This window comes from Cheilinus undulatus, linkage group 13, assembly GCF_018320785.1.
Source record: "Cheilinus undulatus linkage group 13, ASM1832078v1, whole genome shotgun sequence".
In the NCBI taxonomy this organism is placed as follows: Eukaryota; Metazoa; Chordata; class Actinopteri; order Labriformes; family Labridae; genus Cheilinus; species Cheilinus undulatus.
In genome coordinates, this window is record NC_054877.1 from 3,083,827 (window position 1) to 3,100,641 (window position 16,815).

The 16,815-nt window shown below is 40.9% G+C and overlaps 1 protein-coding gene across 3 annotated transcripts in view; it reads left to right on the top strand.

The window, feature by feature from the left end:
• Positions 1–16,815, top strand: part of LOC121520094 (NACHT, LRR and PYD domains-containing protein 12-like) — a 56,348-nt gene that overhangs the window by 10,403 nt on the left and 29,130 nt on the right. For all 3 annotated transcript variants that reach the window (XM_041803361.1, XM_041803362.1, XM_041803363.1), the window contains 2 exons: positions 8,140–8,351; positions 9,566–11,405. In XM_041803361.1, the coding sequence (XP_041659295.1) occupies positions 8,140–8,351; positions 9,566–11,405 (2,052 nt within the window). The remainder of the gene's footprint in view (positions 1–8,139; positions 8,352–9,565; positions 11,406–16,815) is intronic.

The window sequence follows — 16,815 nt, forward strand, 5'->3', positions numbered from 1 at the left end:
TTCAGCAGCTTTCAACACAAATATAGTTTTGTTCTCTCATACAGATGTCTAAAATCTTTTAAAATCTTTTAACTGACATTGCACCTCTATTTTAGATGAAGTGGCCCCAATGAGAACAAGACTAGTCCCCTCTGTACAAACATCTCCCTGGATGAATGATAGTATTTGTTGTTTCCGACACACTTGTCGGAGAGTGGAGAGGCATTGGAAGTCTACCAAACTTAATGTTCATTGTCTCCACCTTAAAGACCTCATAGCCAAATACAATATGATGATAAAAGATGCAAGAACATCGTACTTTGCAAATTTGATAGCTAAGAGTAAACGTATCCCGAAGGTCCTGTTTGACACTATCAGCAAATTTACAACTCCTGCTTCTCCAGATGTACCCGTATTTTCCAACAAAGACTGCAATAATTTCTTGTCTTTTTTGTGAATAAGATCAGAGATGTAAGAGCCAGCATCACCCCCTCTTCAACTCCACTCACTCTACTTACTGATTCTCCATGTCAGCCGTCATCACTTGACAGTTTTTCTCCTATCTCCCTAAGACTTATGTGACATAGTGAACGGTCTGAATACTTCTTCTTGCTCAGTGGATATCCTGCCAACCTCACTGCTCAAAAATGTTTAATGTCTATAGGTCCTTGTCTAGTTGCCATTGTGAATAGCTCTCTGGATTCTGGTTATGTGCCACTGTATTTTAAATCTGGCATTGTACAGCCCCTTCTTAAGGAAGCTAACCTGGATCCCACTGTCACTCAAAACAATTTCTAAATTGCCTTTTATTTCTAAAATTTTAGAGAAAGTTGTTGCTAATCAGATCACTTCCTTTTTAAGTGCACACAACATCTTTGAGAAATTTCAGTCTGGTTTTCATCAGAAACACTCAACAGAGTCAGCTCTACTCAGAGTCACTAATGACATTATGATGGCCTCTGATGCAGGGGAAATGTTCCATCTTAGTGCTCCTAGACCTGAGCTCCGCATTCGACACTGTGGTTCACAGCATCCTGATTGACAGACTGAGAAAGTGGATAGGTGTGACTGGATGTGCGCTTGACTGGTTCTCCAGTTACCTTTCAGAGAGGTCTTTTTCAGTATCAGTTGCCCCCTACCTTCCTGAATCTTGTAGTCTGTCCTGTGGTTTGCCTCAAGGTTCTATCCTGGGCCCCATTTTATTTTCTATGTATATGTTACCATTAGGTTATGTAATTAGCAAATTTTAGGGAATATATTATCATCTTTATGCTGATGATATTCAGTTGTGAATTTCTTTTAAGCCTGATGACATGTGTAAGGTAAATAAACTGCTCAACTGTCTGTCTGCTATTAAGGACTGGATAGATAATAATTTCCTTCAGATCAACACACAAAAAAACAGAGATCCTTATCATTGCCCCAGACAGCGTTGCATCCAAGGTACTTCAGTGTATTGGGCCCCTTTCTTCCTCAGTCAAAGCAAATCTGAAAAATCTTGGATTAATTTTTGACCAGTGTTTTTTGATCAACATATCAAATCACTGTCCCGTTCGTGTTTCATTTAAGAAATATAGCTAAACTAAAATCCATTGTTTCACACACCGAATTAGAAATGTTAATTCATGCTTTCATCTCTTCACGTCTAGATTACTGTAATTCCCTCTTTACCTGCCTCAATAAATCCTCACTTGACAGTCTACAGTTGATACAGAATGCTGCTGCTAGACTATTAACCAGGTCCAGCAGATCAACCCACATGACACCCGTTTTATATTCTCTACACTGGCTTCCAGTGAAATTCAGAATTTACTTTAAGACCCTTGTTTTTGTTCATAAAGCCCTACATAATCAAGCACCTGAATATATAGCTGACCTGCTCCATCCCTACATCCCCAGCAGAACCCTCAGGTCCTCAGATCAGGGTCTTCTTGTCATCCCTCGGGCCAGACTTAAAACCAAGGAGATCGGGCATTTGAGGTTGTGTGAGGTTGGAACTCTCTCCCTTTTAACTTACGCTCTATTGCTTCAATTGAGATTTTTAAAAAGCAGCTGAAAATGCATCTTTTTAAACTGGCTTTTGATCATTTGTTGTAATTTTGTACTGTAGAATTGTACTAATTCTGTCTTTTATTCTTGCTCTTTGTATGTGTTTTTGCTGTTTTATATTTTGTTTTGTAAAGCACTTTGTGACTTGCTCTATGAAAGGTGCTATATCAAATAAACTTAACTTACTATTGAAAAGTCTTCGATGAGAGATTAGAAGGTCTTGGTTATTTTAAATTAAGCTTTAACTGCTGTGAAAAACTTGTAAATAGGTTCTCTTAGATTGTGTTGTAACTCCTTTAAATCCACATAAGTAGAGGTTACTTTTACAGCTGAGGTCAGATTTAAGGTTTGTTAGTGCCTAGAGTTACAGGAAAAGGGTTCTACATAAATAGTTGTCCTTCAAAATAAATGTACAGCAAAACATTAAGTGACAACTTCTTAAAACAGTTTTAACCCACTTCTGTTCCACGGCCCATAGTAGGTAAGCTCAGATTTAGGGTTTAATCATGGTCAGACTATCAAAGAGACTTCTTTTTCTTTCTGTGCTTGAATAATTGGAAAACTGAGGCTCTCTTCTGTTTGTGACAGGTTTGGTTTAAAATTGAAATTGTACCATGAATGTATTTCACTGTTCTATTGATGATATTAAATCAAACGAGAGCTAAGAGAATCACAGAGATTTAAACATCAAGCATACAAACGAGAAGATAGATATATAGTCATAAATAGTCATTTAGACATTTGGCAGTCTCCTCTGTAGCAGGAAACACAGTGGTCCAAGCAGTGGTTAGAAATCTGCAGTTTCATGTCATCCATCCTGCTGGTGAGGGAGCAGGCATCCAGGAGAAAGATGCTTGGTATGGCAGGTTTGTGTGGGGCTGCTCTTAGCCTTGTCTGCAGCCCAGCTGGTTTGCCCCACTTTCGCCTTCTCGCACAATGCCGTCACTGCCTCCTTCCTACTGGCTGTAGGTGTCATGCTTTTCCACGTCCTCCTCCTCCTGTCAGTCTCTGGATAATCTCCATTGGGAAAAATGTAAACTCTGTGGGCATGCTGTCAGTTCTGGTGTAAGTGTAGGGCTTTGTTTTGCTGCTAGTGATGGAGCGCCGTACTGCTGCATTTGTACGCACTGCCCTATGCTACCTCAGTAGGTAGCATTCAGTAGTCTCCTGTTGATCAGGCAGTGTTGCAGTTACTGGCAGTTGTTGTTAGCTTCTAAGATAGCCAGGAGTTGTAGTTGAGACTGAGGTCTTCTTTTCACCTTTTTTGTCTTTTTCTTGATGGAAATTTCCCATTCTTTTTCTCAGAAGTGTCCTGGACCACCCATCTTCTTCGTTTTCACAGGTTTCAACATACGTATGTTGTTCACTTAATTGTGAAATAACTACAAGTCCAAGATATAACTTAAGAGTGCATCTTTCTTGCTTCCAACTGGTTGCCTTGCAACAAACTCAAAAGATGTCTGAGACTCTGATGGTTTGAAGTAAACACAAGATACTTACGCCCTACTGACAGGACAAGCACTCAGTGAAGAAATCCTAAAACCAATAAAGCCCTTAGTATCTGCCCCCATAAGTAAACCCTGCAGAGCAACGGGCAGCAAAAAGCCAACACTTCACCGGGGCTGTGAAGGTGGAATGCCCCTTCATCAGTGTTTAGTTCAGTTTGTCCCATGACATTGTCAGAGGACTGAACAGTGATCCCCAGTGTCCCAGAGCCAGCCCCCCCATGTTAGCTCCCACCATAACGACAGAGACATTCTTTATCTTACCTAATCAACCACATGGCCGTCACAGCCCAAACAGCATCACAAGCTGACATTATTCCTCTTCATCCTTCTACACTAAATAGTTTGCTCTGCTTCATCTGACTTCTCCTTCTCCTCTGTCCCTGCACTCCCAGCTCTCTAGGTAATGAAACCACAATGAAATACCTTGCTGAAATATTAAATCTGGTGCAAGGTTTTAGATCTTGTATACATCTATCAAGTATTCCTTGAATACTTTATAGAGATATATGTAGGTCTTTAACCTATGTTCTAAAGATAAAGTCAGGTCCTTACAGATCCTTGTGTCTGTGGTAAGATGACAGGTCCTGAGCAGGATAGAGTTTAGACAGACTCCAGAGTCCAGGGGCCTCATTTATAAAGCTGTGCGTAGGAAAGATCACTACAGGTGGCGTACGCCAGAAACACAGGAAATGCGTGCACACAAAAACTTTCAGATTTATAACAGAGAGCACACACACATCCTACGCCTGTTTCCATTTGTAAATCACAATCAACTCTAAAGTTGTCGCACGTGAGGGAATGCTTTGCCCCGCCTATATGGTGCTTAAAAAAGGTCAGGTGAATGCCCTTGATGAATATTCAATGATGTTTACAGGGGTGATAGTAATCCGGCACCGTACCGGATTTCCGGCATGGCGGCGTTTGACTGCTGTAAAAAAAACCTACTTTTGTGATCTTGTTTATGCGGGACAGCCTGACGTCAAGTCCCGAGTCAATAAAGATAACTGACACTGTCCATCAACCACACTAGGCCTACTAGCCAATCAGAAGTACAGTGGAGGTGGGTCTTGCGGAAGACAAATCTTAGGTTGATTTCCTGCTCTGCTGTTCAGTGAATCTACCGCTGATGAATCCCTATCAGGGCATATGCAGTACAGGTGTCATTATGTTGAAGAGGAGCGCTGCTATAATCCAAAGTTTGATTTTAAGGCACGTAGGCTAGATGATGTTAAAAACGTGTTTCTACTAGCTTACTTCTCCGTTAGCCTCGTCCTCTCCAATTATGCATAGACGGTCGCAGTGAGAGGACAGAGTGCTCAATCTGCGCTGACTTCTGATTAAAGATTAATGTATAAAAAAGGCATTTTTCTCCACTAATATCGTAGCTGCTTCTTTTATGTTAACACGCTAATATGCGTCTGAATGTAGCATACAGGTCTGATATGACACGGACAGACAGCAGTGTGACGGAGAGATGAAGGAGAGAGAGAGAGAGACACAGGAGCATGGAGGAGTGTTTATTGTTAGGGTAAAGACGCAGTTTGGAGATAGATTTTTTTAAATTACCAGTGAACTCCTATAGTACTCATTATTACACTGTTAGAGAGAAAAGAGGGATTTATTCATTTAGATTAGCTCTGTAAACATCAGAACCCAGTGTGATACAACAATGTGGATTAAACTTTTAACAGTGCTTTATGAGTGTTTAACAGTGTTAGGAATATTTTCCTATTATTCTGAGTATCAGTAAATATATAAGGGGTGTCCAAACTGTGGCCTGTGGACCAACTGTGGCCCTTGGTCCTTTCGAATTGGCTTGTAAGGAATCCACTAAAAAAGACCCATATAATTACATAAAACTTTACTATATTTCTTAGTTTGACGAGGAATGCACAATATTGGGGTTTATACAATATGGGGATAATTACAAATTGAATTTAGCTGATATCAATACCAATATAAAAATGTAGTTTAGACCTAACACTTCAGTCCTTGAAACCCAGTTTAAGGATGAACAAAGAAACATACTTCAGTCTCTAGAACACACTTTAAAGTTTAAGTAATAAGGATGAACACAGAAAAAGACTTCAGCTGTCAGTTGGTCCTGCCAAAAGTAGAAAAAATTGATGAATACAAACAAAAGGATTACAGCAGCAAATAGCAGCACAAACTGAGCTCATTTGCTCCTCTGTCTGATCTCAAAGTCTGATTTCCAGATCATACTGCTCTACTCATCTTCAAGCACCACACTCCTGTAAAGTTAGTCAGCTTCCAGCAGTTTGCTCTTGTTTTGCGTCTGAATGTGGAGATGAACCGTCAGCATCTCTCTTCTCTTTGATTGGCTGTTTGCTTTGGTAGACATTAATGAGAGCTGTAATATTGGCCGTTTTGGTTTTGTCTTTAAAGTACATTCACTTACTAAGCATATATTTTGGTTACATGTTGGTTTTAGAGATGTAACAAACATTTTATATATCGTGGTACAGGTTTTTGTTCTGTGCTACAAGATTGTCAACCTCTGTAGCACCAGTGCTATGGGCAAAAAAAGTTAATGTACAGCCCTGCTTTAATGAATGGTTGCTAATCAAATGTTATTGTACAACAGCTAGAAGATCCCTCACATGCCCCCATAACATTATGACAATTAACTTTTACTATATAGCAGTCAGATCCAGTACTTTTGTCATTATTGGCCTTCCTATGTATACGTCCCCCACCCGGGAAAAAGTTCAGGCTCAGGATTTTTTTTCATCATCAGCCATGTATTTATTTCACGATGGACCAAGAGGGAAAACGAGCCAAAAAAAGTAATTTCACTCAATGCGAGGTCGAGATATTAATAGGAGAGGTGGACACACGCAAAATAGTCTTATTTGGTGGGCACAGTGTGGGCATCACTAATGCCAGAAAGGCAAAAGAGTGGAAGCATGTGGCTGATGCTGTAAATAACGTTGCCTCAGAGGGTCGGACTGTGGCTGAAGTAAAAAAGAAAATGGTCCAACATAAAAGTGGAGGCGAAAAGTCGCATCGCTCTCCATAGAAAGAGTGTCTGTGTGACAGGTGGGGGAAAGGGCACACCAGAGCTCATCCCACGGGGATCATTAGGGAATCCCTCCTGAACGGTGTGGTGATGGAGACGGAGGGGGACACGGATGCACCAAATGCACCAGAAACACCGGATGAAGGTAATTGTATCCTCTTGTTTGAAAGAGGCAAAATGAACATGTACAGTACAAACACATTTGGAATATAATTCGTAATAGTTTATTTAAAGTTAAATAGCCTAATTGATCAGCAGTTTTGTGCAATGATCATGTCATTTTAATAACAATTATTATTAATGTAAAACTTTATTTGTATGGCACATTTTAGGAACACGGTTACTGTCTGCCTTATTGTTTATGTGAATGGGTTTCATAATTACATGTAGGGTTTGTTTCAAAAAGGCAAAACATAATTGATTCAGTAATGTAGGCTACCTGTGTGGACGCGCATGCGTGCATTCATGCACTTCCTGGGGCATCAATGTAAATTTTTCCTCTTTCTTCATTTTTGCAAATATATCCTTCATATATGATATGCATTGTGAAATGTGTAATATTCGATTATTTCACACAAATATATCAATTTCACATAGCAGTCTTTAATTTCATCCTTTTACTGTTGGGACTGTAGTTTCCCATCTCCAGATTTTGTGCGTACGGCAGGGTCATACCTGCTGTGGAGGTGCACACATTCTCCCATCAAGTTTGTTTTTTATAAATCCCAAACATTGCTTACAAGTGGCGTACGCTTTCTTTTGTGTGTACGCAACATTTATAAACGAGGCCCCAGGTCTTAGGATCATTGGAGTTAGCTAGCTGATGAATGAAGCCACATGTGTTATGAACATGATGTACTCTGTTTTTCTGACAGATGAACGTGAGCATCCTAACTATCGCCTTCTCTGTTGCATGCCGTTCTCATGTCCTACATGTCAATGATGATGCTGTCTGTGTGCTATACCTGTGCCAGGACTGCCCTGGTCCAGAGAGATCCTTCACCTAGGTCTAGATGCTGTCAAACTACTGATGTTCAATGAAGGCTTACATAAAATATAGTTTCTTAGTCTTGTGGTTAGCTCACTGTCTATTACTCTATCTTCAGTGTGTGTTCGATTTGCCACCTTGGGACACTGTAGACAACTGTGTGACTGTGACTATTTGGTCACTGGGATTAAAGTAAGGTATGATAGCCATTAGGGCTCTCAGAGAACATCCACTTTTTGTAACATCTGCTTTGTCATTAAGCCCCTGCCTGAACTGATGTGAATGTAATGTTTTAAAGAGCACTGCCAACAAAAAGCTAGAACAGGAAAGAAATTAATTCCTGATGAATGAAACAACCCAAAGCAACTGTCTGCTATCAGACTTTCTGATCTGTTTATAACCAAGAAATAAAATCTGTAGACATATTTCTGATCTGCCCAAAATAGATATTACAAAAACCTAGTTGTTGTTTGATTTAAATCACAATACTCCAGAGTTGATGCCTCATTAAAGGTCATCGTGACTTTTTAACATTAAAACAAGAGTTAGAACCTCATTGTCCCTTTTCTCCACAGAATAGTAAAGAGATCTGTTTGTGTGGAGGAACAGCTGTCCAGCTGTGCTCTGTGTCAGGACATCCTGAGAGATCCAGTTTCTACCAGCTGTGGACACTGGTTCTGCAGACAGTGTATCAGCTCATACTGGGACCAGTCTGCTTCATCAGGAGAGTCCTCCTGTCCCCAATGTGGAGAAAGACCACGACTGCAGATATCCAACACAGTGAAAGGTAAGACTGATGTCAATGTTATTGTAGTTGAATATTATAAAAGATCAGAAAATGTAGGATAATTAAAGTTAATGTTAAAATGTTATAATTTATTTTTTTATTGTGCAGGAAAAGGTTAGAAGACCATAAAGGCTGATGAAGATGCCTCCTCTCTGAAATAATAAGAGCAGGAGTGATAGTATTCCGGCACCGTGCTGGATTTCCGGCGTGGCGGTGTTTGACTAACCTGACACGCCAGATGGACTGCAAATTAACTGCACTATGAAGGCCCCATGACTGTTTTTATCTATTGTCTCTTTTTGGTCAATTTGAAACTGTTAATGAAGACTTATATATGTATATATATACATATATGTATATATATGTATATATATGTATATATATATATATATATATATATATATATATAAACATATTATAAGTGGTATATTCAAAAATGTTAATGTTTCACTGGGATTTGGTGTAAGCTTTTAAGTGGACCATAAGGTTTTAAACAAACCAAACATAAGAAAACTAACTTTCTAAGAAAAATAGAACAGTAAATAGAATAAAAAACTAAAAATTAAGATTAAAGTAACTCTGCCAGAGTATCTCTACAGTCATTTTTGCCTGTCTCAAGCCCAGATAAAGGAGGAGGGTTGGAATTGTGACGTCCTGCAGCGCCATTACAATTAAATGCATACTGCTGATTATGCAAATTAGGCGGTTACGTCATACAGCGACCCTTAACTTTTACTATATTGCAGTCACATGATGATGTGTTTTTGGTAAGGCGTTTAACCCCAGTTTGCTCCTGCTGCTTCATTGGTGGTGTGAATATTAGGATGGGTTTGAATGGGATTAGCTAAAACTGATAGCAACCATCAATGAGTAGTTAGGTGTGATCATTGTTGTGAAAGTCCATTTCATATCATACCATATCATATTGTGAAATTCTCATGAATACAGTAAAATTTAACATCATAATCTATCCTTCTGGCTGTCAGTCTATTCTCAGTGAAAGGTGCAGTGGTTTGTAATTGAAGCCAAGCTGTGAGCTTTGAAGAGTACAGCCTCTGTACATGTAGTGTGTGAACTAACTGCTGGGAAAAGTGGTGCCCCCCCCCCCAGAGATAACTCTGTGTAATGCTTTTTGTGTAAAAATGAATAATGAAAATGATAAACTTTATGATTGAACGAAACCAGTCCAATCTGATATTGTTGTGGTCTTTCAGCAGATAGAGGTCTACAGAAGGTTTTAGATGAACACAGGATCTGCCTGAGGAAGAGATGTGAACATGTGACTGAAGGAACTGATGAAGCAGGAAGTAGAACCCTCCTGAACAGGATCTACACTGAGCTCTACATCACAGAGGGACAGAGTGAAGAGGTGAACAGCCAACATGAGGTGAGACAGCTTGAGACAGCTTCCAAGATGAAGAGCCTCCATGAGACTCCAATCAAGTGTCAGGACATCTTTAAAGCCTTACCTGGCCAACAGAAACCCATCAGAGTGGTTCTGACCAACGGTGTGGCTGGTGTTGGAAAAACCTTCTCTGTGCAGAAGTTCACTCTGGACTGGGCAGAGGGCTTGGAAAACCACGACATCAGTCTGCTGGTTCTGGTTTCATTCAGGGAGCTGAACTTGATCAGAGATAAGCGCTACAGTCTTCTGGAGCTGCTCCATGTTTTCCATCCAACATTACAGAAGGTCAGAGCCCAGACGCTGGCTGTCTGTAAACTTTTGTTCATCTTTGACGGCCTGGATGAAAGCAGACTGTCGTTAGATTTCAACATCAGTGAGGCTGTGTCTGATGTGTCAGAGAAGTCCTCGTTAAACGTGCTGCTGATAAACCTCATCAAGGGTAATCTGCTTCCCTCAGCTCTCATCTGGATAACGTCTCGACCTGCAGCAGCCAATCAGATCCCTCCTTCATGTGTGGACAGGCTAACAGAGGTCAGAGGCTTCACTGATAATCAGAAGGAGGAGTACTTCAGGAGGAGATTCAGTGATGAAGATCTGTCCAGCAGAATCATCTCCCACATCAAGACATCCAGGAGCCTCTACATCATGTGTCTGATCCCAGTCTTCTGCTGGATCACTGCTACAGTTCTGGAGCACATGATGAGCACGGAGCAGAGAGGAGAGCTGCCCAAGACCCTGACTGACATGTACTCACACTTTCTGTTGGTTCAGACCAAGAAGAAGAAGAACAAGTATGATGAGGGACCTCAGATGAGTCCTCAGGAACTCACAAGATCTGACAGGGAAGTTCTTCTGAAGCTGGGGAGGCTGGCGTTTGAACATCTGGAGAACGGAAACATCATGTTCTACCAAGAAGACCTGGAGCGCTGTGGTCTGGATGTCACAGAGGCCTCTGTGTACTCAGGAGTTTGTACTGAGATCTTTAAAAGAGAGAGTGTGATCTTCCAGAAAACAGTCTACTGCTTTGTTCATCTGAGCGTTCAGGAGTTTCTGGCTGCAGTCTACATGCGCCACTGTTTCACCAACAGGAACACAGATGTCATCGAGGCGTTCCTAAAAGAGGACAACCACAGAGACGTATCCACAAACTCCTCTCTAAGAACAAGAAAGCCATTTCAAACTCCATCCCTGGTAGGCATTCTGAAGTATGCCATGGAGAAATCCCTGAAAAGTCCAAATGGACACCTGGACCTATTTGTTCGCTTCCTTCACGGCCTCTCTCTGGAGTCCAACCAGAGCCTCTTAGGAGATCTGCTGGGTCAGACAGACAACAGTCCAGAAACGATCCAGAGAGTCATCAAGAACCTGAAGGAGATGAACAGTGTTGGTATCTCTCCTGACAGAAGCATCAACATCTTCCACTGTCTGATGGAGGTGAATGACCTCTCAGTACATCAGGACATCCAGAAGTTCCTGAAGTCAGAGAGCAGATCAGAGGAGAAACTCTCTGAGATCCAGTGCTCTGCTCTGGCCTACATGCTGCAGATGTCAGAGGAGGTTCTGGATGAGTTCAGTCTGAGAGAGTACAACACATCAGACCAGGGGCGACTGAGACTGATTCCAGCTGTAAGGAACTGCAGGAAGGCTTGGTAAGTCCAGATGTAATTAAATAAGAACAGGGCCGGTTCTAGCCATTTTAGGGTCCTAGATGTGAATTTGGTGTCCCCCATCCCCAGCACTTTGTCATCAGCTCAGAGTAAAGTTAATAGTTGACTATTGTAGAAGTTTAGTTTGTGTGTTTGACTAATAATATCTGCTCTCTTTAGCACATATGATCTGCTGATCTCTCATCCTCTCTCTCTGTTTTCTCCTGTTATCATCTGATAGCAGCCATGTGTCTTTATCAAAGCATGGTGTGAGCTCAGACGTTCCAGTGCTCTTCTTAAAGGGGACATATTTTACCATTTAAGACAAGTGTATATTGGTCTCAGAGGTCCCCAAAACATGCCTGTGAAGTTTGTTGCTGAATAAACACTCCAGTATAGGGCTTTTGCATGTCTAAAAACCCCTCTGTTTCAGCCCTTCTCAGAACGAGCCTTTTCTGCGTCTGTGGCTTTAAATGTTGATGAGTTGTCTGAGTCCGTCAGACCACTCCCCTCTCAGGAAATGAATGTGGCACTCTTGATGTTACAGACACTTTTATTCAAATTTTAGGACCTGCCTGGGATTTGAACCATCAATCTCCCAGACCGTAGAGAGCAGGGTAACCCAGTTAGCAGCTGAGAGGATCAGTATAGGAGGGTGGAACTTTCCTCCAAGTGGGGAAGGGCCAACCAAACCTGGGGGTGGTGCTTACTCCCCATGTGAGGTCACTAGGGTTAAAATCTGAAAACGCCTTGTTTCAGCACACATTTTCTGAAAGGTGGAGAAAGAAAGGGAATGGATTTTTCTGGTACTTGAGGGGATTGTGGACAGGCCAGGAACACATAGTTTTGTTAGAAAAACCTGAAAAAGTGTTTTTTTGCATAATATGTCCCCTTTAATGGTAGTGATGAAAAACACAAACATAATGTCCCTGATGAACTTTCTCTTAGTTACTCTCTGCTGTTTCTGAACAATCAGGAGACGCAGGATAAGAGTTGATTTTATTCTAGGGTGTGATCCACATATGATCAAAGTTAAGGCCCATTTATACTCCCTTATGTACGAAAATGTATACGTCCTTTTCAAACGATGTTACTGTCACTGCTCACATACTTCCATGCGTCCTTTACATTGGCATGGATGTTAACCAATACATTCACTGGGGGGGCAGCCCAGAGTCAAAAGTTTATGACAACAGCAAACTCTAAAACAAACATGGCGACTGTGGAGGAGGTATTTGTAATGTACTTCTTGCATAAAAGACAAAAACAGAGGCAGCGTTTCTAACCAACTCGCACAACTTTTCCTCAAAAAGTTCCGCCATTGTTATTTCTTCTTCATGTCTCACTAGAGCTACATATCGGGTAGTGACAGCAACACTGCCCCCACAGTTTCTGGTGGTACTGCTCCGTTTGGCCTGTATCTGTAAGCTTTATGGAAACGTGCAGAAATACAGACGAAATGAATGCGGAGCGCGGACAGAAGGCTCCGTCCGTATCCGTATCCATATTTAAAACTGAGCATAAATGGGCATTTACCTGTAGATCTCTGAGGTTTTAGAATCAGTTTTGAGGAGACTGTGTATCCACCACATCTGTCATTTATAAAGTCAAAGTTCTAGAGCAAATTTCCAACCATATTTCAGCACACAGAGCTCCTCTAAGATTATAATCCAGTCTGAGTCAGCATGGTTTGATTTTTGACGGCACTCTTTGTGGCTTTTTTTCTCCTTTTATGGTAACCAAAAATTGAGGCTGCATCGGACATTGTAAACAAATGTGTCATTTGTAGACCTTTAATTGAGATTTTCTCTTCTATGAATTCTCCTGTTTGCTCACAGATGACTTTACTGAGCTGAACTTGTTCTGTTTCAGATACTATCCACATAAACGCTCTCTGCTCCTCTCTTAATGTGCACAGAGCTTCTCCCAGTCCTTCACCTCTCTGAGTCTGATCTAAGATCAATATTCTTTAGCTTCACATGTCACCAGAATCATAGAAATCTGGTTTGAACTGTCAGTCAGTATGAAGTTATCAGAACAGCTGGTCTTTGTGTTGATGAGGAGGATTACTGATGAACATCACAGTGATTTACAGTCAATAGAGAGCAGAGGAACATGGAGAACATCAGAAACCACTCACACAACGGCTGAAAAGTTTCATCTTTGACATCAAACTTCACAGCTCTCTCATACATGAACAATAAGGGGTGTAACAGGGCTGGTCTTTCTCTCTGATCAGCTGCAGATACACCTTCAGCTACAGGTGTCAGCTCTACTTTTAAAGCTGGCAATGTTCTCTAGATGATTCATTATGGACAGGACTCAAATACAGTTAGGTTGTTACATGAAGTCACCATCACCTGCACAATGAAAGGTCCCCCATAATGTCATTGAATTGAAAAACAAAGCTGTGCAGTGTGTTTTTATTCAGGGTTCCTGCGGATCCTAGAAAAGTCTAGAAGAGTCTGAAACTGGACATTTGAAAGTAATTGAACGTAACAAAATCAAGATCATGACATTTTCTCTTCATGATTCCCTACACCATCCACTGTTTTGTCCTCTCCAAATAAAGGCAACAAGCCCTACAATAAATCTTTAAAAGCATATGAAATAACAACTTAAAAATAAAACAAAATTATATACTATACATAAAAAGTAAAAAGGCTCTTTAATGAAATAGAAATAACAAATGCAGTGAGTTTAATAGTTGTTCTTTGTCACCAAATGTATAGATTAATCAGCCCCTCCTCTCACTGACACCCTGAGTCTCTGCTCCATCTGTGACCTGACTTTGCCTCCGTATATTCAGGCTTTTTGCCTTTGTCAGTGAGTCAGCTGTCTTTTATGCAAAACTACAACCCTGATCCTTCCACCAGCAGTCTGTTTTGTCATTTTGAATACCATTATTGAATATTGTTAGTGTTGATGTCTGGTTCAGCAGCAGTACGAACATGTGTCAGTGGAACATCAAGCTCCTTGGCGGAGGAGGTGCTGTGCTTGCACTCGTATGCTGCATTACTGTGCAGTACAGGTGAACGATTTAATCTCTGGTTTCCCTCCAGCAGTGGCAGGTGAACCTGGATTTGTGTTGAGATAAGGATGTCCCGGTACACAGCAGGAAGAGCGCCGTGCGCCACAGAATGCATCCTTAAGATGCTGTCATGAATCATCTATTAAAGCTGTCAGCTGTGGAGAGGACAGGAGAGCGTACTAATGAGAAAGTGCCGGCACGCTGGGAGAAGTCCTTCTGCGCTAAGGGGCAAAATTCAGAAGGGCCTGTTCTGCGTACCAGTGCATACAGCCTTACTTAAAGCACTGGGTACAGAAAGTATTTAGACCCCCTTAAATGTTTCACTCTTTGTTAATTTGCAGCCATTTGCTAAAGTCATTTAAGTTGATTTTTTCCTGCATTAATGTACACACAGCAGCCAATTTTGACACAAAAACACAGAATTGTAGACATTTTTGCAATTCATTAAAGAAGAAAAACAGGCACCTCTCATCACCTGCCCAATACAGTCCTAACAGTGAAGCATGGTGGTGGCAGCATCATGCTGTGGATGTGTTTTTCAGCTGCAGGGACAGGACGACTGGTTGCAATTAAAGGAAAGATGAATGCGGCCAAGTACATAGATGTCCTGGAAGAAAACCCTCTCCAGAGTTCTCAGGACCTCAGACTGGGCTGAAGGTTCACCTTCCAACTAGACAACGACCCTAAGCACACAGCTAAAATAACAAAGGAGTGGCTTAGGAACAACTCCATGACTGCTCTTTAATGGCCCAGCCAGAACCCTGACTTAAACCCAGACCATCTCTGGAGAGACCTGAAAATGGCTGTCCATCAACATTCACCATCCAACCTGACAGAACTGGAGAGGATCTGCAAGAGGAATGGCAGAGGATCCCCAAATGGGGGTGAGAAAAACTTGTCACATCACTCCCAAGAAGACTCATGGCTGTATTAGCTAAAAAAGGGTGCTTCTGCTCAGTACTGAGGAAAGCGTCTGAAAACTTATGACCATGTGATATTTCAGTTTTTGTTCTTTAATGAGTTTGCAAAAATGTCTACAGTTCTGTGTTTTTGTGTCAAAATGTGCTGGCTGTGTGTACATTAATGAGGAAAAAAAATAATTTTAAATGATTTTATCAAATGGCTGCAAAGTAACAAAGAGTGAAACTTTAAAGGGGGTCTGAATACTTTCTGTACCCACTGCATATCCCACTCTCCTTAATGCAAAAGATGATAATACCTTACATGTAGGGTTGTGAGGAGATCTCGCGAGATCAAAAACGCCACGAGATTTCTTGTTGCGGAAAAATCAAACTTGCAAGATCAATATTGTGTGGACAGAAGGAGCAGCAGCTCTCCTTACAGAAAAAAATACCAAACTGGATATTATAAAAGATCACAAAGATGCCATGGAGACTTTAAAACTGTTCGTGAGTGAGCTAATGAAGAAATGGAGCTGATCCATGACCCATTAAGATCACCGCTCCAACCCCCACCCCCTCTGCGTGCGCTACGTGGAGCCATGATCATACAGTGTTTATTTAGCTCGTGTAATCACACAGATTCACTTTTAGTGCCACTATTTGTGACTTTGTAACTTTGAAACAGTCACCGTCTGTCAGTCACACATCCATCAGCTGTTGGCTGAGCGTATCATCAATCAGAGGCTTATAGCGTGACTGCAGCAGTAAACACAGCAAAACAAACTCTGTTTGAGCGCCATAGAGTCCACTGTTAGCTCCAAAATAAATGAAGTTTTAGCCCCAGTTAAATGCGCCATGCTTGCTGTCTGACAGCAGGCAGAGCAGAGACACACACTCACACACCATTGCACACACATTAACACACACACTCATCTGTGCATCATGTCCAACACTGTGAAAGCCCATATGAGAAAAAAGACCACTAAACTATAAAATAATTTATTTCTCTTAATAACAGCAAACGTGTTATTGACAGAAATATTTCTTTTGATTGTTTTAAATATGGATGTCCTTAAAGAGAATGAGAAATAGTTTGATTTTACTGATGCAGCTCTCTAGACGTAGGACTGTTGAAAAAATTGCTTAAAATACTTTCAAACTAATCTAAAAGTGTTTATTATATATAATTAAATATTATATTAAAAATATTTATTGTAATTGTAGTGACAAGAGCATAGTGTAGTAAATTAACGATTTTGTAGGCTGTTAAAATGAAAGGTTTGATTTGAAGGGCATGAAAATGTACAGTTTGAGTCCAAGTTAGACATACTGTTGGGAAGCATTGATAGCCTACTCAGTACTTAGTTCAAACATTTTTGAATAGACCTGAATGTGTTGCAATTATAATTATCAGTTGTTTAAAGGAGACATATTTTACCCTTTTAAGACAAGTTTATATCGGTCTCAGAAGTCCCCAAAA